The 25,814-nt window shown below is 45.1% G+C and overlaps 1 protein-coding gene across 4 annotated transcripts in view; it reads left to right on the top strand.

Moving 5' to 3' along the window:
- MYO1E (myosin IE) overlaps nt 1–25,492 on the top strand; it is a 224,024-nt gene extending 198,532 nt beyond the window's left edge. For 2 of the 4 annotated variants that reach the window (XM_021073512.2, XM_003353343.6), the window contains exons 24-28: nt 1,627–1,784; nt 4,512–4,604; nt 8,554–8,755; nt 19,645–19,814; nt 24,388–25,492. In XM_021073512.2, the coding sequence (XP_020929171.1) occupies nt 1,627–1,784; nt 4,512–4,604; nt 8,554–8,755; nt 19,645–19,814; nt 24,388–24,464 (700 nt within the window). In that variant the 3' untranslated portion in view covers nt 24,465–25,492. Of the gene's footprint in view, nt 1–1,626; nt 1,785–4,511; nt 5,335–7,421; nt 8,756–19,644; nt 19,815–24,387 lie in introns of those variants that run through there. The other 2 variants (XR_014810374.1, XR_014810375.1) reach the window with 2 other exon arrangements.
- Nucleotides 25,493–25,814: the final 322 nt, after the last annotated feature.

A 25,814-nucleotide genomic window follows, 5' to 3' on the forward strand; every position in this document is an offset into this window, starting at 1 on the left:
CTGTGGCGTAGGCCTGCAGCTACAGCTCCGATGGGACCCCTAGCCTGGGAACCTCCATATGCCGCAGGTGCGGCCCCAAAAAGAAAAGACATAAGACAAAAAAAAAAAAAAAAAAAGGCAAAGTAAAGCTGGAAGCAGAAGTGATTGAAATGGAAGCTTAAGTTCCCAAGACCAATGCATAATGCAGCCTATTGGTGGTGCACTTAGGGCCTTGGGGGCAGGGTGGCAGCATCTTGTGTCTGGACTCACCTTCATTTGCTTTAACAACATGGTCTCACAGACCAGACATTGGCGGGCTGCTGAACTTCTGACCTCATGTTTGCTGAGAAAGCTTTTATTTCCATCTTAAATTCCCCCGTCTGTAAAATGGGGGTGTCCTCCATCTTTTCCTACCCGCAAGCAAGAGGCCAGCATAAAGCCTTAATTCCATGAGGAGGGGAGCTTGCTTCCCACAGCTAATGCTGCTGTGGTTGCAGGTAAATAGATGCTGGAAGCAGAATGAATTCATTGCAGCTTTTCCAAAGAACCATTTGCCATGAGGAACCAGGGGCAATTATTTTTGTCTGGGAACTTGTGATAAGGGAAGAACTCAAAAAAAAAGGAAGAAGATGCTTAGCCAAACCACTCAATAGAATAATAGACAGCTACTTACAATTATAGTTTTTTCATCTTACAACAGGAAAGAATGTAAGTTAGAAAGGACAGAATGTGGGCATTTCCCCACAGCTCAGTGGGTTAAAGTTTCGGAATTGTCACTGCTGTGGCTCTGGTTACAGCTGTGGTTTGGGGTTCAATCCCTGGCCCGACAACTTCTGTATGCCATGGACGTGGCCAAAATAAAAAGGGCAGGAGTTCCCATCATGACGCAGTGGTTAACAAATCCGACTAGGAACCATGAGGTTTCGGGTTCTATCCCTGGCCTTGCTCAGTGGGTTAAGGATCTGGTGTTGCCATGAGCTGTGGTGTAGGTTGCAGACGCAGCTCGGATCCCGCATTGCTGTGGCTGTGGTGTAGGCCGGCTGCTATAGCTGCGATTAGACCCCTAGCCTGGGAACCTTCATATGCCGTGGGTGCAGCCCTAGAAAAAAGACGAAAAAATAAAAATAAAAAGGGCAGATATGGAATTGCATCATGTGGACATACAGACAGTGCAGAAAATAAAAACTGGCTGTGGTTTTGCACTTGTGAGTAAATGTCCCTTTTATTTGGCTATCAGTGGCTAGTGTTGTCTTTTTTGCTAACTGGCGTGGAGGTGAGGGTGGAAGAATAGAACTTACTAAACAGTAGCCATGTTCTGTGCAAAGGGGATGTGGGCTCCCTGTGTCTGGCATTTCTAAGCCAGTGTGTCCTCCACAAACACAGATCCAAGGCAATCAGAGAGAGGTGGTGGTATGGCCTGGTGATTGGCCCTTCCTCTGTCCCCGGGGCAGTCCCATCTGTATCCACTTGACAAAGGGACCCTGTCTCTGTGCTGGGGCACCTCCCTCACCAACTGGTGTCTCAGAGCCTTCCCTGGTTTTTACAGCAAGTTTGCCCAGCAGCACAGCTCCACGCTGGGGCCTGTGAGCGCCATATCCCCACTGCCTCGTCCCCACTTGTTAATTCCAGCAAATATGCTTGTCACAGGCTTGAACTCAAGTTGAAAAAGGAGAACTGGGGTCCCTGGAGCGCTGGGGGCTCCCGGCAAGTGCAGTTCCACCAGGGCTTTGGCGACCTGGCCATCCTCAAACCCAGCAACAAAGTGCTGCAGGTCAGCATCGGACCCGGGCTGCCCAAGAACTCCCGTAAGTGTTCATGGGCCCTGGGCGGGACCACTGCTGGGCTTCTGGGCTTCCTGCCTGGCCCTGCCTCACCCTGCTTCACACCAAACTCTTTCCCACCAAATGCTCCTGACAGTGCACAGGTCTGCAGGGCAAAGGACCAGGACATTTACTGCTTCCTGTAGTTGGGGTTTTCTTCAGGCTGAAACATTTCAGACTAAACCAACATCAAAGCAAATGGGTGGGTTTAAATCTTTCTGCATGATTTAGTGGTTGTGCTAGTATTCCTGGCATTACAGTATTAATTGCATTCAAAATGAATCAGTTTGTTGGCTTTCAGTTTCTCAGCCCTTTCCAGTCCGATCTTGTCAACAACACAAACCTCATCCTCTCTGTCAATTTTGAAGAAATTGACCACATTTCCAGCTCCCTGCAGGGTTTCCCTATGTTACTCTCATTAAATCTAATCTCTCCCTCCTTCACTTTGTAAAATGCTTCAGTAGAAGCTCCCTGGTGGCACAGTGGGTTAAGGATCCAGCATTGTCACTGCTGTGGCTTGAGTCCCTGCTGTGATGTGGGTTTGAGCCTGGCCTGGGAACTTCCACATGCTGCAGTTGAACCCAAAAAGAAAAAAATAAAATGCTTCATTAGAAGACACACAAACGGTCATGCATACTCCAGGTTGACTCCTTTACTGGCTTTATTCTTTTTTCTACTTATATGTGATGTTTATAAAATTATATTTATAAGGCACAGCCTCCTGAAATATGCTATGTGTTCATATAATGTAGATATCTTTACAGAATGGAGTCTGGGTGTATGATCCATGAAGAGTATGTCAAATAGGAAATAGGCCTCTAGGACATCTGCCTACAAGGTTCACATAGCATTTACCATGTAAGTCACTAATATAGTTCAGAGAAACAGCCACTCAGAAAATGTTGGTATGGGAATTCCCATTGTGGCTCCGTGGATTATGAACCTGACTAGTATCCATGAGGATGTGGGTTTGATCCCTGGCGTCACTCAGTGGGTTAAGGATCCTGAGTTGCTGTGGCTGTGCTGTAGGCCAGCAGCTACAGATCCAATTTGACCCCTAGCCTGGGAACTTACATATGCCACAGGGCAGCCCTAAAAAGCAAAAAAAAAAAAAAAAAAAAAAAGATAAAATGTCGGTATATATCCAGATATCGATTGATACTTGTAGGAGACAGCACAATTAGGTAGGATTTTTGAAGAGACTCACATAAAAGGACTCTGCAGAGATGTGGGCAGGTTTAAGGGAACAAAGTGGGATGGACTCGGGGGCAAAGAACAGCAGGACACCACTGCTGCCCCTAAGGCCTAAGGGGCAGAGGGAGGAAAGAGCTGAACCGAATGAAGGATGCGGGTAGGACACAGGTGGAAGAGATTCCCCAGCCCCTCTCTCCTCCAGTCTCCTGCTGCCACAGGCCAAACCCACCTGGAATGCAGAGCTTGGCCATCCACTGAGCTCAACCCCATGGTACAGAAGGACTGCAGACAACCAGCAAGATGTATGTGAGCACTGCTCAGTAGACCCCAAAGTGGAGCACTGTCTCTGCAGTGTTTTATTATATCTTTATGGGGACAGGGGGGCAGGAAGGGGGACACCATCACCTGGCCACCTCCCCCTTAACCCCAGGACCCTTGACCCAGCTCCTCTGCATTGTGCCCGTCATGCCTTGTCACCTCCTGCTCTTTGTTCTTCAGCTCTTCTGTCTGTGAGGAATTCCCTCTGCACCACTCTTCCAGCTGGTTTAATTTTACCCTCCTTCACGTCCCACTCGAGACCTTGTGTATTGTTTCCTTTCCAACCCACAGTCTCTGCAGACTGGCCCACAGTGGCCCTGCCTGCCCAGCCCTGATTCTGACCCACAGTAAAGCTCCATTTGGCACTGCTTGTTTTCTAACCCTTCATGTCCATGTCAAGGACACCAGTTTGCTCCTACTCTCAGGGTCTCTGTGTTTACTTCAAAGACTATAGAACACAAAATCTGGCGGGAAAGACTCTGAACATAAGCACATGTGCTGGTGCTATGGTGTCCTTCCTGCCCATGACCATGACATGCAGCAAACACAGCCTCAGCATCTATGCTGCTGTGGTCAAAACATGATGGCAAACCCTTGTGTGCCCCATTTGTCTCTTGGGAAAAGTATACCAAAAATAGGAACCCCTTTGTAAGTTTATTGATACCTTCTTCTTTTTTTTTTTTTTTTTTTTTTTTTTTTGGTCTTTTTAGGGCCACACCTTTAGCACATGGAAGTTCCCAGGCTAGGGGTTGAATCAGAGCTGTAGCCACTGTAGCCAGACACACCACAGCCACATCAACCCCAGATCCAAGCTGCATCTGTGATCTGCACCACAGCTCATGGCAATGCTGGATCATTAACCCACTGAGCGAGGCCAGGGATCCAACCTGCGTCCTCATGGATCCTAGTCAGGTCCGTTTCTGCTGAGCCACAACAGGAACTCTTATTGATACCTCTTTGTAAAGGCATTGTCTCTAACATGTCAAACCCTCCATCATCCTATTCTCCAGCCCCTCCCAATTGCAGTCAGGACAGTACTTCCCTCAGGCAGCCCATCTGCACTGCAGCCCATCTCCTGCAGATCCATTTGAGACCTGCATCCCAAGCTTCCCGGAAGTTAGCCATAAGCAAAAAATCACCCGGAGCCATCAACCTAGCCAGTCGCACCAATTTTAACTTTACCTTGCTGGTTTATTTCAGGTCCTACCCGAAGGAACACCATTCAAAACAGAGGTTATTCCAGCAGGACGCACAATGCCAACTACCCCATGAGAGCGGCCCCTCCACCCCCAGGTAAGCCAAGCATGCGCTGTAGACATAGACAGGCACCACTGGACTAGACCTACGGGTGTAAAATGCATTGGAGTGGAAACGCCTTAGCAAATAAATGCCCACGTGTTAGCCAGCCATAACCCATCTCTGGGCCAGGGGTACTCCTCCCAACTCAGGAGCCCTGCATGTGACCCCAAAATTCAGGGAAAGTGTGAGCTAGTGAGACAGAACCATGGCCGAGTTAGCGATCTACATTTTATTACCTGGCACCCTTACTCTCTTAGGAAAGGCTTCATACATCAGTGAGAGAAAATGGAGTTCCTTGTCCAGGACAACCAGAATGTCATCAACTTTTAGGGTGGACATAGGATTTTGCAGGGTGTAACCCCACCACCACTACCCAGCTCCAGCCCAGTACCAGGACAGTACTTGGCAACTAGTTCACAGCTGAATGAATAAATAGAAAGTCTCTTCTTAACCAGGTAGAATCTAGGAGAACTGTTCTTTAAAAAAAAATAAAGCAATATCTAAGAGAATTACAAAATTGATAGAAAACATTTCTTAGATCTTATATTTCATTTTTCTCAGTTTTTTTATGATAAATACATAGCATGCAAGTTAAAATCCAAACCTGAATAAATGTAAGAATTGTTGCCCTTAAAAATATATTTAGTATTAGGAGTGCCCATCATGGCTCAGCAGAAACAAATTGACTAGCAAACGTGAGGATGATGCTTCCCTTTGATCACTGGCCTTGCTCAGTGGGTTAAGGACCCGGTGTTGCCGTGAGCTGCAGTGTAAGTTGCAGACTTGGCCCAGATCCCTTGTTGCTGTGGCTGTGGTGTAGGCTGGCAACTACAGCTCCATTTCAACCCCTAGCCTGGGAACTTCCATATGTCACAGGTGCAGCCCTAAAAAGACAAAAAAAAAAAACCATATATACATATATGTATATATATATATATGTATGTATGTATGTATGTATGTATGTATGTATATGTCTAGTATTGGAAGAATACTCTTAAAATTCACAAAATGTTTTCCCATGACTTACAATTCAGTTAATAATTGAGAGGGAGGGATGGACTGGGGATTTGGAATTAGCATATACACACTGAGTTATATGGAACAATTGGCCAATGTCCACTGCTGTACAGCACAGAGAACTCTACCCAATATTTTGTGATAATCTATGTGGGAAAAGAATCTGAGAGAGAATGGACATGTGTACATGTATGGCTGAATCACTTTGTTGTATAGCAGAAATTATCACAACATTGTAATCAACTATACTTCACTAAAACGTTTTTAAAAGCTAAATTTAGGGAGTTCCTGTTGTGGTTCAGCAGTAACAAACCCAACTAGTATTCATGAGGACGAGGGTTCAATCCCTGGCCTCACCCAGTGGGTTAAGTATCTGGCATCACCATGAACTGTGGGGTAGGTGGCACACATAACTCAGATCCCTTATTGCTGTGGCTGTGGTGTAGGCCCACGGCTGTAGCTCTGATTCAACCCCTAGCCTGGGAACCTTCATATGCCACAAGTGCGGCCCTAAAAGACTGCTGCCAGAATGCTTTTTTCCTTATGTGTGGGGTTTTTTTGTTTGTTTGTTTTTTGGTTTTTGGGGGGTTTTTTTGTCTTTTTAGGGCTGAAACATATGTAGGTTCCCAGGCTAGGGGTTGAATCAGCTATAGCTGCCAGCCTACACCACAGCCGCAGCAACATGGGATCTGAGCGGTATCTGAGACCTACACCACAGCTCATGATAATGCCAGATCTTTAACCCACTAGGTGTGGTCAGGGATGGAACCTGTGTGTCCTCATGGATACCGGTCAGATTCATTTCCACTGAGCCACAATGCAACACCTGCTTTTTTCTTTTTTTTTTTAAATTGGAGTATAGTTGACTTATAAAATGTTTGATGTTAGTAAGGTCAGGACTGTAGGTCTGAAAGGGTCATCTAGACAAAGGCATCTATTCGTAGCACTGTCCAAGATTAGCAGTAAAAAGCATTTCTTTTGTCTCCTGCCCTGGAATTTCACAGTTGTATGGTAAAATATGGACACCCTTGCCTATCAGTGAGAAACTAATTCTCATCTCTTTTGGAGCTCCCATTCTGTCTGGTCCAGCTGTCTTTCCTCCCCTCTGCCTTTATCTTTGAAGAAAATCCAAGCACAAAGGAACCAGTGTAGAGAGCCAGTGTAGTTTTTCTATTACTGCTTATGTGCCAAGACCCATGCAATATCCTGGCCAGACCACCTGGTAAAGCTCGTTGGTCTCAGCTAAGGTGGCCAAAGTCACCTCAGCTTGACCTTGAGCATGGCTCCCAACCTCTATACATGACTGTTCCTTCATCAATAAAAAGAGGCAATTGGACTGGAATCCCATATGTCAGCACTTCTCCTACAATCTGTAGTGAAAGACCGGGGCTTGGTTTTTTGTTTCCTTTTGGGTTTTAGGTTGGTTTTTTTTTTTTTTTTTCCCCTTAATTTTCAATCTATCACAAACTATACTTTTGTAAGATATAATAAAAAAAAATTACTAGAATAATGGAATATTAAAAGCATTCAGAATGTAAACCAAGATTTCTTATTAGAATCAACAGACATGAGATACGTCTATGAAACTGCTCTGAACGTTTCTACATGCTTGCTCTTAATTTGCGAACTTTATTTTTTTTAAGAGCCACACCCAATGCATATGGAGGTTCCCAGGCTAGGGGCTGAATCAGAGCTATAGCTGCTATCCTATGCCACAGGCACAACACCAGAACCAAGCCGCTTCTGCAACCTACACCACAGCTCATGGCAACGCTGGATCCTTCACCCACTGAGCGAGGCCAGGGGTCAAACCTACATCCTCATGGATGTTAGTCAGATTCATTTTGGCTGAGCCATGATGGGAACTCCCCTAATTTCTGAACTTATCAACAGTGAGTGGGTCACCAGCAACACAGAGCAGCCCATCTGTGGGACCACCTTTGAATATCATGGCCCTAGAACACAGTCCTGGCTCAGGTGCTCCTCTGCCATCCTTGGCAGCAAGTGGGATCTCACCACGCTCCTTGATTCTTTAATGAAGAAATTGACACTCTGAAAGGTCAGGGATCTTGCTCAAGTTCAACAGCACTCAGAGGCAGAGCCGTAAGTAAACCCCTAGTCCCTCTTATAAACTAAGGGTCATCCCACTGGTACCAAAGAGGTCTTCTCTTAATTTGAATGGAAGGGCTTTTATGGTGAGTTCACCAGTGAGTGCCTTAGTGAGCCTTGTTCCCCTTCTCTCTTGCCCAAATCTGTTAGTAGGAAACAAGCTAAGGACTTCTTCATACATAGCATGGAACCGTTAACGCCCTTTCAGCCAAGGCTTGTGGTTTGGAGCCCAGCACAAGGATCCACTGCTTACTGGATAATGCGATCTTGACTAGGAACAGTTGTTTGGCTGAGAGACCTTCCTCTATCAAGGCTGATCCAAGCAGTGGCCACATTTCCCCCGCCTGTGTGGAGAGCTCCCTCCACCTCCCTCAGCGGGCTCCTGCAAAGGTCACCCAGGACTGACCCCTTGAAATGGACATCCAGCTGTTTAAACAGCTGCCCGTCAGTCCTCCTGAATCATAACCTCATCATTTTTCCTAGACCCACAAATGTGCCTGCCAACTTGTTGCAGGCTTACCTTTCCTTGACTGTGAGCTTTGAAACCCTGCATATCTGATGGTTCTCATGTTAAGGTCAACAAGGGTGTGAGAGTGTCTGCTGTGCTCCAGGCACATAGTGGGCAGTTTACACTGTCTTGGCTCTTTTCCTCGCTCTGTACTAGCAGTTATGCCCACCAGTTTTTCAGATGGGGAAACCGAGACCTGGTGAAGCCAAGTAAGTTGCTCTTGGCTAATAGATGGGAAAAAATTGCAGAGCCTTTTAGCAAAGGGTCAGGAAATTTCACCTTTGTTTTCTCCTCTTTTCGTCTTTCTAGGGTACCATCAGAATGGAGTCCTCAAAAACCAGTTTGTGCCACATCCCCACACTCCTGGAAACCATAGGTCAAATCAGAAGAGCCTGTACACTTCCATGGCCCGTCCACCCTTGCCACGACAGCAGTCCACTGGCTCAGACCGAGTGACACAGACGCCGGAGAGCTTGGATTTCCTCAAGGTCCCTGACCAGGGCGCCGCAGGGTAAGAGTCCCACATTCTGTAGGTGATCTCTGTCTGCATCAGTCACACCAAGGAGCAAGGATTTGCGGGCAGTCAGCATGATTCTCAAGTTCAGTTTCCCACCCACACATGTTGTAATCCAGCCCCAAGGCTGTGAGGCCCACAGTTGGCATTTCTCAAAGTACAGCCAAGTTGATCCCACACAGTTCATTCTCCAGAGAGGCCTTATCATGGAAACATGAGACGAGGGGTCCCCTTCAGCCCTGAGGTTTGATTACTCTGTGACCTTTTTTTGCTCTCTGGATGGTTGAGGGATAATGGGGTTTTTGATTTATGTCTGTGCCTGAAGCTGCATAAACATGGCAGCTCAAAGAGTCATTAGAAATGTAAAGGATGCCATCTCAGCATGCTATGAGATGTAGGTATTTATTTATGAACACAAATCTTCAGGGCTTTAAAATGAGAGCCTCTCTGTCTTTCCATAATAGAAAATGAAGAGTGCAGAGTTCCTGCTGTGGCACAGTGGATTAAGGATCTGGCAGTGCTGCAGCTGTGGCTCAGATTCAATCCCTGGCTCAGGAACTTCCATATGCCACCAAAGGGAAAAAAAAAAAAAAAAAAAAGGAGTGGTAAAAAGAAACCAAAGCTTTTCAGTTGGAGGAAGTAAAGATTCTTGGACCTCTTTGTAGATATTCAGAGTTATCAGTGTGGAAAGGGGGTCTCATGTGGCCTGTGGAGTCACCAGGCATCTGACAAGGGACAACTTCAAGACAAGTGAGTGAATCCTGCCAGGTGGTGTAGGTTTTGGCAACAGTAAGCCAAAGAAAATTCCAGTTACACAAAGATGAACCTCCCTGGGATGTCAGGAGCACCTGATCTTGGAAGTATTCAGGCTCAGGGTGGATTGAAGTTACCAGGTCTGATGTCAGATACAAAGATGAGAATCCTGTTTTAGCCCCCTTACCTGTCTAATATTGAGCCTGCTACTTCTCCTTATCCTCTGTGAGCTTCATTTTCCTTATCAGTACACTGATGCAATACCACCAAGCTTGAGGGGTTGTGAGGGGACCCAGAAATAAGATCCATCAACTACCACCATGGTACAGGGCATGGAGGAGGCCACTTGGTCAACTGTGGCTCGATGACCGTGCTGGTGATAGTGGCTGAACTAGTGACTTTTCACGACTCTTGCAACTCTGTGGGATTCTCAGTGATAGAATAGTTCTCTCTGCTGAACCCAGTTAATGGGGCTGCTGCAGCCCCTCTACCCCTGCCCACCTCTCCTTATCTCTAGAATAATAACAGTTTCAGATGTGATCAGAAGACTTGTGTACGAAATGGAGCAGTGCTGGGAGTTCCCTTTGTGGCTCAGTAGGTTAAGAATCTGACTAGTATCCATGAGGATGGAGGTTCATTCCCTGGCCTCTCTCAGTGGGTTAAAGATCCAGTGTTGCTGTGACCTGTGGTGTAGGCTGCCGATGCGGCTCAGATCAAGTGTCGCTGTGGCTGGGCCTAGTCTGATTACCCAAAGTAGGCAAGGGATTAAAACCAGTCAGCAAAATGCACCAAATCTCTTAGCTCTGTCTGCTAGCTTCCTACTTGCTTTGGTTTTGGCAAGCAAAACCATCTTTCCAGCCTGCTCTGCAAGTTACAGTCTTGCACACCAGCCAGCTGGGAGCATCTGTCAGCCAAAAAGCAGGCAATTTAGGAACATTGTGTCTTAACCGAGGCTGCTCCCTTCCAGCCCTCAGCTCCACCGTTCCCTATTAAGTCTCATCGTACCCTCTGCCACCCTCAGGCCTAAAGTTCAGACACACATGATGCTATTTTGGTAATGGCTCTGAGACTGGAAGGAGGCACAGGCATCTGTTAGGCAGTAAGACTTTCCTGACTGTATGTAAAACCAGTGTATAAATGCTTACTAGGCACACCAAGTCCCATAGTCACAAGAATCCCAGCCAGTCTCCTCTTTGTACACTTATATCTGCTATGATGCAAATATTCCTTAAGAAATCATACTCCGGAGTTCTCATTGTGGCTCAGCAGTAATGAACCTGACTAGTATCCATGAGGAGGCAGGTTCTATCCCTGACCTTGGTCAGTAGGTTAAGGATCCAGCATTGCCATGTGATGTGGTGTAGGTCGCAGATGTGGCTGAGATCTGGTGTTGCTGTGGCTGTGCTTTAGGCCAGCAGCTGCCACTCCACTTCGATCTCTAGCCTGGGAACTTCCATATGCTTTGGGTACAGCCCTAAAAAGACGAAGGAAGGGAGAAAGGAATCATCCTCTGATCAAAGGACTAAGCTTTTTCTTTTTTTTTTTTTTTTTTGTCTTTTGTCTTTTTGTTGTTGTTGTTGTTATTGTTGCTATTTCTTGGGCCGCTCCCGCGGCATATGGAGGTTCCCAGGCTAGGGGTCCAATCGGAGCTGTAGCCACCGGCCTACGCCAGAGCCACAGCAAGGCGGGATCCGAGCCGTGTCTGCAACCTACACCACAGCTCACGGCAACGCCGGATCGTTAACCCACTGAGCAAGGGCAGGGATCGAACCCGCAACCTCATGGTTCCTAGTCGGATTCGTTAACCACTGCGCCACGACGGGAACTCCAAGCTTTTTCTTAGTATTTATTTTCTGGGGAGTTCCCGTGTCGTGGCTCAGTGGTTAATGAAATCTGACTAGCATCCATGAGGACGCAGGTTTGATCCCTGGCCTTGCTCAATGGGTTAAGGATCCAGCATGGCCATGAGCTGTGGTATAGGTCGCAGACTCTGCTTGGATCCTGGATTGCTATAGCTGTGGCTTAGGCCGGCATCTGTAGCTCCGATTCAACCCCTAGCCTGGGAACCTCCATATGCTGCAAGTCCAGCCCTAAAAAGCAAAAAAAAAAAAAAAAAAAATTATTTTCTGAAACACTTAAAAGTTAAATAATTTCTAATTCTGCCAGAGACTTAATCGTGCATTTCAGGGGCCCTGTGGTTACCTTCATTTAAAAACTCCTTTTTGCCAAGAAAACATGAATTCCGCTGATTTCATAGGTGGTTGTTGGAGCAAAACAGGGAATTTTGGGGGTCCCCTATGAATTCCGTTGAATTCATAGGTGGTTGTTGGAGCAAAACAGGGAATTTTGGGGGTCCCCCAGCTTGTACATTTCCATGAAGACAAAAATTTCTGTTTACATCACAGTTCCAAACAGGCCCATGAATTTACCAACCTATAAAAGGGAAATTACCACCAAATCTCCTCAGACTTTCAACTCTTGTGTTCTTTCCTTTCCCTCTCCCATCCCCTGTGCGCTTTTCTTTATAGACATATTTTGCACAAGCAATTATTTCTTTTGGATTGTGTAATGTGGATAAAATCAAATTGTGTCATTAGCACCTCAAGTTAATTCAGGAAAGTCTCTGTCAGTTTATTTTGGGTTCAGTCAGTTTTGGCAAGGGGGTTATTTGGGTTTTTCAGAGGAAAGGGAGGAGAGCATGAAGCATTCATTAGATTAATTACCACTCCAATGGACTCTTTACTCCTGCCAGGCCACGTTTGTGATGTGGTAGCTGTGCTTGTTGCCATCGTCACTATTATCGTCCAAGAAAAGTAAGAGTAGAGGGAATGATGATCTTGCAGCCCCTTAGCATGCCTTTTGAAGAGTCTGAGTCAGGTTCAAGACCTTTCCTGATTTTCAGAGAAGGAGAACAGGTGAAGCAGGAATCATATAAACAGTTCATTCATCAGCCTTTGCTCTGGCTTCGTAGGAACTCTTGATCTGCCAATCACGTGTGCTTTGTGTTTTCCCTCCTCTAACCAAGTTGTACATAATCTACCTCCAGTTCACTCCTGGAAGCACTAAAACCAAGACTGGAAATGTTTTTTCTGTTGGCCTTTTTAATCCTGTGATCCATTTCATGGGAGGATGGCTTCAGGAAATTTTGAGATACTCCAGAGATTAATACAACCAGAAGTGCTCAGTGGTAGGGCTTCTGGCCATGCCACAAAAGAGGGATCGATACAAAAATTTAAATGCTGCCTGTGTGTCTTTTGACAAGATTCTCCTAATAGAGTCGTATTTTCAAGGGGCTTAAAATTTCCAACAAGCGTCCAATAGCAATATTTCTCAACCCATAATCTACAGGAGCAGCCGCCATATCCTGGCCCAGGCAGACATAAAGCTTAGGAATTCCTGGCATCCATTCCCACATTTCCAGTAATGTTTATAGATTCAACCTTTTGGAACAGAGTATATTTTAAAGAGCCAATGAAATAAAATGCCATTATTTTCCTTCTTGGAATTTCAAGACATAAATTTCACAGCTGCAGAACAAAGAAGTGAGATTTGGAAGCTTAATCTCAGCTCGCCCTGGCATGGGCTAAGCACACCAAGGTGCCCAGAGGTGGGGGAGCTGCAGGGACCTTCATAGAAGGTGGCCTGGCCGTGGGCAGAGAACACAGATTTACTGTTGCAAGGACCGGGTATGAGTCTTGGGTCATTTGTTCCTTCCTTCCTCCGTTAAATTCATTCATCAAATACTTCCTTACTGAGGCATGTGCTTTCTATGTGCTCCATGCTGGGCACATGGATTATTTGGCTAATTCTGGCTATGCTGCCTCATGGATGTGGCCTCATCTTCCTACACCTCGGTGTCCTCACCCGTGTCACAGAGCTAATAATATAATCTTAAAGCCTGCTCAGGGTTTCTTCAAGAAGTAAGGGCTTTGTAAATTTAAAAGCACAGTGCAGTTTGAAAATTTATTTGTATTTGTTTTATGACTGTTATTCATGTGGTTTGGTCTTACAGGGAAATACTAATATTTTCTACCAGGATTGAAAAATGGGTATCCCTTGGCCCTCAAGAAATCAAATGTCTGGCCTGCATAGAGCTCTGGACTCTGAGGGTCTAAGCTTTGGGCATTGCTGGCTTTAATGGGGGGGAGGGGTGGGCAGCCAAGGGAAGCCAAGGCAGGGGGAGGAGTCAGGGAGACACTCTCTCCCCCACCCTCTCCCCCATGCACACACATGGAATAGCCGAGCTCTCTGTGGGCTCAGAATGATAGCCAGAGAGCTGAGAGGGAACAGAGCAACAGACACTAGCTGCATTTCATGAATGTAAATAAATTCTAAAACTCCCTCTCCTGCTATACTATTCCACTGTTTTTTTTTCTAGTTAAGCATCCTTTGCTCCAGTCACCATAAAAACTCATATCCCATGAAGGGCGAGACTGAATAGTCCCTCACTTTACAGTGTTTTGTTGTCATTGCTGTCTTGTATTCTTGTGACCTTCCGGCCTCTTGAGAGACTGGGCAGCTGCCCACAAGAGCTCAGAGGTCAGTCAGCATCCTGATGTCTCAGGGCAAAGGCACCACTTGGTCTTCTCCAGCAATGCAGGTTTTTACAATGAAAACTGGGTGTAACATGCTTGATTACTCTGGAAACTTTGTGGTGTGAGTTAGATGTCGAATGCCCTACTCAGAAAGAGACCTGCTGTAAAAGCAGGTCCTGTAGCCAAGCTTTTTCATGTGTTGTTTTCTTAATGAAGAATAGACACAATAAAGTGGTAAATGTATCCAAGGGGAATTGTTTCCCTCTCAGACACATACACACACCCCGCAGATACCAAAATCCATTCATGCTCAAGTAGTATTTGCATATAATCTACGCACATCCTCCTGTATATTTTAAATCTCAAGATTACTTTTCATACCTAATACAATGTAAATCCTATGTAAATAGTGGCCCTGCCCAGCAAATTCAGGTTTTGCTTTTTGGAAATTTCTGGAATTTTTTTCCCAAATATTTTCAATCTGCAGCTGGTTGAATCTGCTTCTAGGATGCAGAACCTAGCATATGGAGGCCCAGCCATACAAATTACCCTGAAATGATGGGTCACATAGAATAGAACAACTAAATTACACTGTGCCAGAGTTGCATATAATGAAACACTGAATTTGCTCTATGATGTGGAGTTTCATAACTATATACAAATATCTATAAAGTGAACCTTTATTATTGAAATGGTAGTAGGAAAAATAACTTTGAGTCTGAAATTCTTGCTCCAAGCCCCATTTTCCAATGAAGTAATTGTTTTTATAAGACAGTTTTCAATCATGTGAGGTTTCTTTGGAATGCAGTTATAAAATATGAGCAGTACCAAAATTATCTAAATCTGCATATCCACTACAAAATAAATCTAGGCAAACCGCTTTTAGACCAGTGAAAGTGAGTTATCCCAAGGGTAGCGTGGGATCAGTGGTGTGCTGTGAAGACAGCTCTCTGGGGATGGAAAGACCTGAGTTGTAACATTTGTCAGTTTCTGTTCTTGCTAAGGCCAGTTTCAAGCAACCAGGGTGTATCCTTGGTCCCAGAGCTGGGAGGAGACACGCAGTCACCCACCATCGTGCAGTGTTCCCACTATATGTAGGCAGAAGACAATAACTTCAAGAGCATGGATGGATGTAAAGTGTGGTGAAATAATTAGGAAGGGTCAAGTTATGAATATTTATTGCCTTTGCTTTTAATATATTCAATTATGTATGTTCCATTTCATCTTTAATAATGGCTCTTTTTAACAACTGATCCACAAAATTCCTGAAGGTATAACGACCCACTTTCACCGGCTAGGCTAAGCCAGTTCTTGAAGCCTCAGCACGAGGATCTTGTTTACTCTGCAAGAAAGTCTGGATCCCTTCTTCATGACTGTGGGTGGAGTCTGCAGGCACCTAGCTAGCCCCGTTAATCAATTCTGGCAGCTCTCCGAAAGCCTCTCCTCGTTATTGATTGCACAGGATCGCCACCTAGTGGTGGAGGGAGATTGCCTGGGTTGAAGGTTGAGTCTGTCCGACCAAACTGAGGAAATGAAATAAATGGCTGTTCTCGCCACTGACTGATGTTTGTAGTGGTTTCCAGGCCTGCAGTGTGGTGAAGGAGTGAGACAGTGATCGCCCCTCAGTGCTGGCTTCCTATGTTCCGAGGTGCATCTGACAGGATCTTGCTGAGAACACTCTGTAAAGCCTTCTTAGAAAAACAGCCCGGGACCATTGTCTGAATCCCCTTTTTTTAACCTGTGAAGATACTGATCCCTAAAGAGGCGAAGTAATGGGCCCAAGTCACATGTCGGCCAGCGGCAGAGCTGGGCCTCAAACCAAGTGCACTGATTCTGACTCAAGCCAGTGCCCTTCTGCTCCTCCTTCATAACTCAGAACATGCAGCCTGAGGCCAGTCTTCAGCCTCATGCCAGGTCCAGGGGCTACAGTGGTGAGAACAGGCCTCACCCCCGTGGAACTTACTGTCCTGCTGCATTGATAACCCCCCACCTCACTCTAAGCAGGTGCACACTATCAGAGGATGCTGCAGGCAGTGAGACAAGATCCAAAGGCTGAGCAAGCATTAGCAGTGCTGGTTGGGGGTGAAGAAAGGGACCAGACAGGTTAATGTGGCTGGAGTCCTGGGAGCCTAATGCATATGCATCATGCCATCCACTGATGAAGCCAGCAGGAAATTCCAGAAACCCATGTCAGTCATTTCATGGGAGTGTTGTGAGGTTATATGAAGCAGTGTCTGAAAATACCCAGCATAGCTCCTTGTTCAGAGCTCCAGGCAGGGGCTCCCAGACCACATCCCATCCTTTGATACTCACAAGAAGAATGAAGACATACTTGAAGACATACTTAGATGTGAGAATGAGACAGGAGAGACCAGTGAGAAGGAGGGCTTTGCTGTAACTGGCTTACTTTACCAAGGTGCTGCCCTACTGGAACAGTTGTACCCCTTCTGGTCACAGAGGACATTTAAACAGGAAAGAGCCACCATTTATGTCAATGTAGGTTAGCCTTCTCTGGACATTTCATACAAGTAGAGTCATCCTTCTTTTGTTGAATTTACACCTAAGTATTATATTCTCTTTGTGTATTGTAAGTGGAATTGTCTTCTCAATTTCATTTCTGGATTGTTCATTACTAGTGCCTAGAAATACAGTTTATTTTTATACGTGGGATCTTGTGTTCTATAATCTTGCTGAATTTTTTTATTCTAACAAGGTTTTTAGTGTATTTCTTAGAATTTCCTCTATGCAAGATCACCTCATCTAGAGATACAGGTATTTTCACTTTTTTTCCAATCAGAATGCCTTTTATTTTTCTTGACTAATTGCTCTGACTAGAGCTTCCAGTGGGCATTGAACAGAATGAGTGAGCTGATATTCCTGCTTTGTTCCCAATCTTAGGGGGGAAGCATATTTTTCACAGTAGATATGATGTAGGGTAGGAGTATATGGATGGCGGTCCTAACCCCAACCAAGGCTTAGACTTGTATGAAGAAAGGAAGACGCCAGTGTGGCCTGCAGCGGGCCGGGAGGGAGCAGGGCCACACCTGGCAGGGATTTTGTAGGACAGGAGTGGAAAGACGCTGTCAGAAGGGTTTTCAGTGGACAGCGAGGTGAACAAATAAGGGTTTAGCTGGGATGATGTTCAGGAAGCCCCAAAAGGAAGCAGCTGGGAAGGGGGAGGGAACTGGGCAGCCTTAGGCAAAGCTAGAGGCAAATGGACACTGGAAGAAGGGGGTGACTCCCAGGATGGCTACAGGCAGGGAGGCCCTTCCCTTCAGAAAGTCACCCAGCTCTGTCTCCACACAGAGGGGCCTCCTGCACAGAAAATACATCTAGGTCCTAGTATTTATGGGCTCCAGCCACCTCATCAACCTGCATGTATGGTGATAGGTTTCTTCCCCTGGACATGAAAGAGGCCAAATCTCCATCTGTGAATATTTAGAGAGTATGTTTGTGCCTATGTTCATGTGCTCCCCACCCCCAACCCTGCTCCCTAGAACTGCTGGGCGGGAGGCTTCCTCCTTCCCAGAGTGTTCTAATGCACACTCTACCCCCACTCCCCTCTATTCCTGTTGCTGGGAAATCAGATGACTTCTGGGATAAGGCTAATGGCTCTTATTAACCAAATGCTGACACATCCCTAATACATAGGTTGCTTAATTAATCTGAAAGCTGTCCAGCCAGCTTTCAGAGAAGCAAGCACTTCTCAAGCAGGGAATGGGGATTTCCAATAGACGAGGAAGGAAATGATGTCACGCTAACCCTTTATACAATGTCTTTCCTCTATGATAAAAGAAAAGTGCCTGGTGGAGATGGGATACTTCTTACTTCCTGAGAAGAGTGGAGCCTGAGTTACCTTGGGCTTCACTCCCCAGCCCTCAAGGAACCCTGCTCCTGCTGGGGACAGTCCTTCACTCAGCTGGCAGCCAGAGCCCCCTCACCTCCAGCCACCCCCTCGTGATCCGACTTGCTCAACAGCACCCAGTAGCATCTATTATTTCAGGACCTCTGCAAGGATAGTGGGGCTCTGGCCTCTTTAGAGCACAGATCAAAACTGGGTGTGCTTTTTCCTTCCAGAACTCAGACCCCAGGACATGCCCTCCCTTTGCCTCCCTCCTGCCACAGGTATTAACAGGCCCAGTCAGACCGCACAGCCAGCCCTTCTTAGAAGAAATCTTAAGTTTCTTCCATAAGCAAATGAATGTAGGCTTTGCTTTGGTTAGTCCTTAAGCAAAGAGATGTTTTCTATAGTTCTAGTTCCTAGGTGCATTCTGTAAATGCTTTTTATGAACATACTTAATAAATAGTTGTTCCAGACATGTTTAAAGATCTCACTAATTAGGAACAAGTTGTAGTTACATGCCTTTGAGACAACGTACAAAGGGGACTAGAGGAAGCAGAGTATACAGAAAGAATACATTTAAAGCTAGAAGACCTGGATTAAGGATTCAGTTGGAGATGTATTTGATGATCATGACCAGGACAAGAAAGTAAGGGGTAAAAGTGAGGGATGTTGCTCAACCCCCTACAGGGCATAGGACAGCTCCCGCAACAAAGAATTATCTGCCCAAAGTGTCAACAGTGCTGATGTTGAGGAATTACTTTGGATAAACTTTTGCAAAAAGCAGTTTTTTGGTATTGAAATTGGAATCACCCCAAATGACCATCAACCATAGACTGGATAAGTAAATTGTGACATATTTGTGCAATGCAATAGTATAAAGCAATGAGAATGAATCAATCACAACCATATGCATCAACAGTATTCATCTCAAAAATGTAATTGCAAGGGATTCATTTTATATTAGTTAAAAAAAAAAAAAACCAGGCAAACTACGAGTGTTGTTTAGATATACTTACATGCACGGTTCCCGTCGTGGCACATCGGAAATGAATCCGACTAGGAACCATGAGGTTGCAGGTTCGATCTCTGGCCTCGCTCAGTGGGTTAAGGATCCAGTGTTGCCATGAGCTGTGGTGTAGGTCGCAGATGTGGCTCGGATCTGGTGTGGCTGTGGCAGAGGCCAGCAGCTGTAGTTGTGATTAGACCCCTAACCTGGGGAACCGCTATATGCCTCAGGTGTGACCCTAAAAAGCAAAAAAAAAAAAAAAGATATACTTACATGTGTGGTAAAACTACAAAGCAAAGCAGAATTACTAATACAAAATTCAAGCTAGGGGCTCATTCTGAAAGAGATTGCAATTGAGAGGCACCTGCAGGCTTCTGTGGCAAAGTTCTGTTTCTGCAGTTGCTGGGGGTTTCTGCACATAGGTAGGTGACTGTGTTTTATTATCATTTAGATGTATAAATATGTTTTATAAACTTTGGTAGGAATATGAGTCTTTTCCACATTTCCTTCCATGCTGGGGACATGGTAACAGCAGCCAATGTTTATGAAGCACTAACTCTGTGCTATCACAATGATTCTGTCTGGGAGGATGTTTTATTCTCAAAGAAAATTTAGGGGGTGACATGCCCTAAGGATGGAGCTGGGCTTCAATGTGAGCTAGCCAGGCCTGGCCCCGTGCTCTAAACCACCACACAGTGCTGCTGCCTCCTGTTGGCCCCCATCTTACCTGCCTCCACTCTCTCCACAGGGTCCGGAGACAAACAACCAGCCGGCCCCCCCCAGCAGGGGGCAGACCCAAACCCCAGCCCAAGCCCAAGCCTCAGGTGCCACAGTGCAAGGCTCTGTACGCCTATGATGCTCAGGACACAGACGAACTCAGCTTCAATGCCAATGACATTATCGATATTATCAAAGAAGGTAAGTGCATGGCTGGCTGGGACCATGTCATTGTTACATTGTTATAAAAACTAGTTCAGGAGTTCCCGTCGTGGCACAGTGGTTAACGAACCCGACTAGGAACCATGAGGTTGCGGGTTTGGTCCCTGCCCTTGCTCAGTGGGTTAACGATCCGGCGTTGCCGTGAGCTGTGGTGTAGGTTGCAGACACGGCTCGGATCCAGCATTGCTGTGGCTCTGGCGTAGGCTGGCGGCTACAGCTCCAATTCAACCCCTAGCCTGGGAATCTCCATATGCCGCGGGAGCGGCCCAAAGAAATAGCAAAAAGACAAAAAAAAAAAAAAAAAAAAAACTAGTTCATGTGCAAAGGGGATTTATGGGTTTCTCTAATTGAACCTTGCAGAGGTAAGTCAGGCTTACCTGGACCAAATGTGCCCATCCCTGAGCCATTTCTATAGCAAGACCGAGGTTAGAGCTGGCAGGAACTGCCCTAGGAAATGGGAGTTAGGTCTTTCCCACCCAGACTTCATGGCCTCCTCATAATGAAGGTTGATGGAATGGAAGCCAGGGAGGTAACCTATAACATCCACGATAAAAGCGGCCTGTGGGCTTGGCTGAATGCTTTATTACTTTGGTAGAGATGATGTTAGAATATACATATAACCAAACATTACTGCTTTATGGAAGCATAAAAACAAAGCTAACTCCTACCTTTAGGATGTTAGAAAAAGGACCATAAAGGAAATGGTATTTGTAGTGAGGGATGAGGAAAGAGACAGAGAGAGGAGCCATGGAGGCCACAAAGAGTGGGTTGTTGTAAGAAAGTGAGCCAGCACCGGACCAGCTTGCAGAATCCTTGAGGAGATGTCAGTGGGATGAGATGAAGCCAGGTGGCCTGGTCATGGGGGCCCTGGGTGTCCGACTCAAGAGAAGTTGTCCAGACAGAGAGGAGCCATCCAAGGGGTCTAAGCAGAACAAGGACAGCCTGCGTGGACAGTGTCCTCGGCAGGGCTAGCTTTCAGGAAGAGGTGGCCAAGGGCAGTTCTAGGAAACACCTGGGCTCTCTCCCAGGATTCTAGGTTCCAGGACTGTCCTCCTTCTAAATGGCCCCTGGGTGCAATTTTTATCTCCTTCAACCAGATGATTTTCTACAGGTGTTAGTATTTTCATATCCTTCTTTAAAAGTTGGAATAAAAATAAGTATTGAAATGAACTCTTAGTAATACAAACAGGATTTTGATTACCAGCTTTGTTCAGCAAAAACAGAGGAAATGACTTAATATCCAGTGACAGGGATTAGTTTAATAAGTTTTGCCATATGCATGTAGTCAACTGTGCTGCAAAAATTTCTGTTTTAAAGGTAATGATGCAGAAGTAAAGTAAAATGTTTATGAAGAAAAGAAAAATGTTAGCTTAGAGACTGTGGACCACAGCCTCATTTTTGTAAAAATAGAAAAACTGTTTTTTAAAGTTACTGTTTTAAAAAACAAAATGTTAAAGCAGTCTCAAGTGTTGAATTTTAAGCGAGTATTACTTTCTTTTTATTTCTCAATATTTTCAAAATTTTCTAGAAACATGTACTGGGTTTAATTAAAATAATTATGTATTTTGAGTAATATAGAGTTCTAGCAGTTATCAAAATATGCTATAAATTATCACTATAGTTTACACAGTGTGGTATGAGTGTAGGAATCAACGAATAGATAAATGAGATGGAACAGTGTCCAGAAACAGACCTGTGTGCAAAGGTGCTTAATATATGATAAATGTGTCATTTGAAAGCAGAGGAAAGGATAATTACTTTCCATTTTGAAAAGAAAATAAATTTGATCTCTGTCTCACATGAAATAAATATCAGATGAATTAAAGAACATACAACTAAATTATAAAATTCTTAAAAAGAAACCTAGGCTATTATATTAATCTTTGGGTGAGAAAAGCCTTCCTATGGAAGATGTCAAATATAAAAACCATACAGGATTTAACCTCATAAAAACGCTCGATTAAAACCTCTATAGTGGGGAGTTCTCTGGTGGCCTATCAGTTAAGGATTTGGCATTGTCACTCCTGTGGCTCAGGTTTAGTCCCTGGCCTGGGAACTTCCACATGCTGTGGGTGCAGCAAAAACACAAACACAAAAACAACTCTCTATGGTGAATAGCACAAAGAGCAAAGTTATAGAAAACAGACTAGGAAAAAATGTCTTACGTATATAAATAGCTCCTCCATGTAAAATAGTAAGACAAATAATCCAGCCCCAGAGCAGACAAAAGGCTCTTGAGCAGTCAATGCACAGCAGAGCCTCCTTAATCATCAATGAAATGCAAAGCACAGCATTTCACCTGTGACATCAATAAAGATTAAAATGTGGGCGAGTCCACATTGCCTATCCAAATCCTGCCAGCTGAGTTTCTGGAATTGGGGATGGGAGCTTTGGAGAAGTTAATAATGATGCATTACATACACATATAGTATATAACAACCCCTGCGGGTCCCAGGGAATCAGCTTGGATCAGCCTCAGTAATTCTACTGGGGAACATAAGAGCATCCACACTCAGTGGAAAGAGACATCATAAACAAGTCCATGTCAGTTCAGGTCAAGTTTTGCCATCAAATGATATACAGAAAACTTGTAATTTTTGGAACTTTGTGGATTTTGTCACTGGGGAAAAAAAAAAACAACTAATATATGGGGTTAGAGAAATAGGTACCTTCTTTCACTATTTACTGCCAGAATAGATTTTGGGGAAGGAAATTTTCAACTTGTAGAATTCCCATGTCAAAATGATTAATTTGGATTTATTTATTAACCCCTTCCCCCAAGCTAAGTCCCAAATAAATATTTACATGCATAAAAGAAACATAAAGTCCTAGAAGTAAGGATGGCAGGGTTTTCTTTTTTATATACTATCGGTGTGGGAAAGGGTTTTCAAAAGCAATAGAAAATGAGGAAGCCATAAAGTAATAGATCATTTGATTCAACTCCTTAAATATTAAAATATCATAAAAAGTTAATAAAAATGAGAAGAGGGATATTTGTAACTCATACAACAGGTCCACAAATAGAAAAAGAACTCCTACTCAACAAGACAGAGACCAACAACCAATAGAAAAATAGGCAAATGATATGAACAGTGGCACATAAGCAGCTATAGAATACAGAAGCTCTTTATATACAGATGTGAAATGATCTTTAGTATATATGATTAAACTTTTAAAAAAGTACTAAACATGTAATATAGTGTGCTATCATTTGTGTACAAAAGGGGATGATTTTGGAATTCCCTGGTGTCCTAGTGGTTAAGCATTTGGCATTGTCACTGCTGTGGCTCAAGTTCAATCCCAGACCCAGAGAACTTCTGCATGCCACAGACACAGCCAGAAAAAAGGTGTAGTGTTTTTATAAACACTTGTTTTTATAAACATGCAATATCTCTGGAAGAAAGCGCAAGAAATAGGTAGCAGTGCTTGGCTTCCCAGAAGGGATCTAGGTGGCTATTTTCACTGTCCTTTTGTACTTGTGAAAGTACTCATAAAAGTTTTACCTATTACAAAAAATTGTACTTTCTTACAAAAGATAATAGATAGTCCTGGGTTGTTTTTTTGTTTGTTTGTTTGTTTGTTTGTTTGTTTGTTTGTTTTGGCCCAGAAATCTATCCTACAGAACTACTTGCACATGAGCATAAAGATATATGCATGGACATTTAGTGCATTGATAGTGAAAAACTGGGGAACAGGTGTCCATCCATTGGGGAATGGTTATATAAATTTTGGCATACAAGGCAGCTGTTTAAGGAAAGAGATGCAGACATGGAAATATTATTGAGTATTGGAAAGCAAGATGTGAAAGAGTAAGATATAGAATGGCCTGTTTAAAATGAATGTGTAAATAATCACAGAAAAATGTCTGGGAGAATGTATAGTAAATACTACTGGTGAAGGGAGTGGGATTAATCCAGGAAGTAAGGATTATGAAGTTGCAGAGCAGTTCTCCCAGAAAGATTCCAGGATGGCATGAGGGGTGTGAAAGGTGCAAGAGGAGAAGCCCTCCTTTAAAGAAAAGCAGGGAAGCAGGATTGGAGCCATCTCCAGAGGAAGGACTACTTGTGGGGGGAGGCTGGAAGGCCCCGAGAAGAGTGGCCAGCCTGTCTGTGACGCTGGGCAGAGCTCAGGGGACTGACAGCTGGAGACTGGCAGCAAAACCTCACTTCTTGGGAGTTCCCATCATGGTTCAGCAGGTTACAAACCAGCTAGTGTCCATGAGGTTGTGGGTTCAATCCCTGGCCTCGCTCAGTTGGTTAAGGATCCAGCGTTGCCATGACCTGTGGTGTAGGTCACAAATGCAGCTCAGATCTGGCGTGGCTATGGCTGTGGCATAGGTGGGCAGCTGTAGCTCCAGTTTGACCCTTAGCCTGGGAACTTCATGTGCTGAGGATGCAGCCCTAAAAAGCTGGCCGGGGGGTGGGGAGGGGGAGAGAACTTGGATGGAGTCCAGCCCCTTTGCCTGTGGGATGCACCCTCAGGAGCAGGGTGCTTCTGGCCAGGGCAGAAAGCCTTGCTGGCCTTCACCTCCACCACCTCTGTGTCCCTGCAGATCCTTCTGGCTGGTGGACGGGGCGACTACGAGGCAAACAAGGCCTGTTCCCCAACAACTACGTGACCAAGATCTGAGGCACAAAGAGACACTGATGCATGGGATGAAGGAGCTTCAGGCACAGACAGGGGAGGGGACATTTGGGGGCTCTCCTGATCCATAGTGAGCAACTGCTTCTGCAAGGCCTGGAGCTATTCTGGCACCTTCCCCATGGAGGACCTTGAAAAGCTGGGTTGGGAACAGGGAGTCACTCCTTAGCTGATCCTAAAAGGTAGCCTATTCACAGGAACCCAGGAGGGCAAACAAGCACCCACTAAGATTTATTTATTCTATTTAAACCTGGTGAGAGGACAGGTGAGGTCCACTCAGACCTCGCTGACTCTATCAAAACAGTACCTGCTCGCTCACCAGGCCCAGGGAATAGCTGTAGGCGGCCGCTGACAAGTGCCTTTAGTTAAAGAGCACATTTCTTTGATCTCTTGTTTCCTTACCTGACATACACATTCCTCTGCCACCTTCCCTCAGGGAGGACTCACTCTGTGCGGGGGGGGGGGGGCTTGGCGTGAGTGGGCACTTCCCATGCAAATGCCAAGAGCCCGCTGAGCCCACAGGTGCAACGGGCACTGGTTTACACTTTGCCTGGACCAGCAGGGCTGCCGGGCTACGGGGCTGCAGGCACTGGGGCTGGGCTGTTGGCCAGGCTTTCTCTGGGTCTTCAGTTGGAATGTGGCTGGCCCATGTTGGTTTTTGTGTTTAATGCTGTACCTATTACAAGAAAGATCTCTTTTTTTTCAAGCTGTACATTTATAAAAACAGATCATATACTGTACATATAAAAATCTCAAGAAGGTAGAAACATGTAAGAATGTACTAAGTAGTATTCCACTGTACTTATTCATAAGATAGGTTTTATTACAAAACTCACACCAGGTACTTACAAAAGTGCACTACTCCTTTTCAGCTATAGAATCAGTGTTAACTGCTTTCTAGCTCAGGCCCTGCCAACTCTTCCCAACCCTCTCCCATAGGTAATTTTCTTTTCTGTGCTGCCCCCCCAAGTCCCCTCCCCCTGTCTCCTAAATAAATAAAGGAATCAGTGAACCACCTTGTCCTTTCATGATGTGGTTTGTCTGGGTTCAGTTGTGTCCCTTCAACAAGAGAAGGTATGTTGAAGTCCTAACCCCAGCTCCTTACTTGGCAATAAGGTCTTTATGGAGGTAATAGGGTCAAAATGAGTTCATGGGTAGGGTGGGCTAATCCAATGCAACCAGTATCCTGATTAAAAAAAAAAAAGAAGAAGAAGAAGAAGAAAGAAATTTGGACACGGATCAACACAGAGAGGGAGAAGATCATGTGAAGAGTCAGCCACCTACAAGCCAGGGAGGGGGCCTGAGACAGTTCTGCACGGCCCTCAGAGGAAACCATCC

The sequence above is a fragment of the Sus scrofa genome, chromosome 1 (assembly GCF_054392235.1).
Source record: "Sus scrofa isolate SSC_HxYL_T2T_F1_AM1 chromosome 1, Sscrofa_HxYL_maternal_Yorkshire_Landrace_v2.0, whole genome shotgun sequence".
NCBI classification, from domain to species: Eukaryota; Metazoa; Chordata; class Mammalia; order Artiodactyla; family Suidae; genus Sus; species Sus scrofa.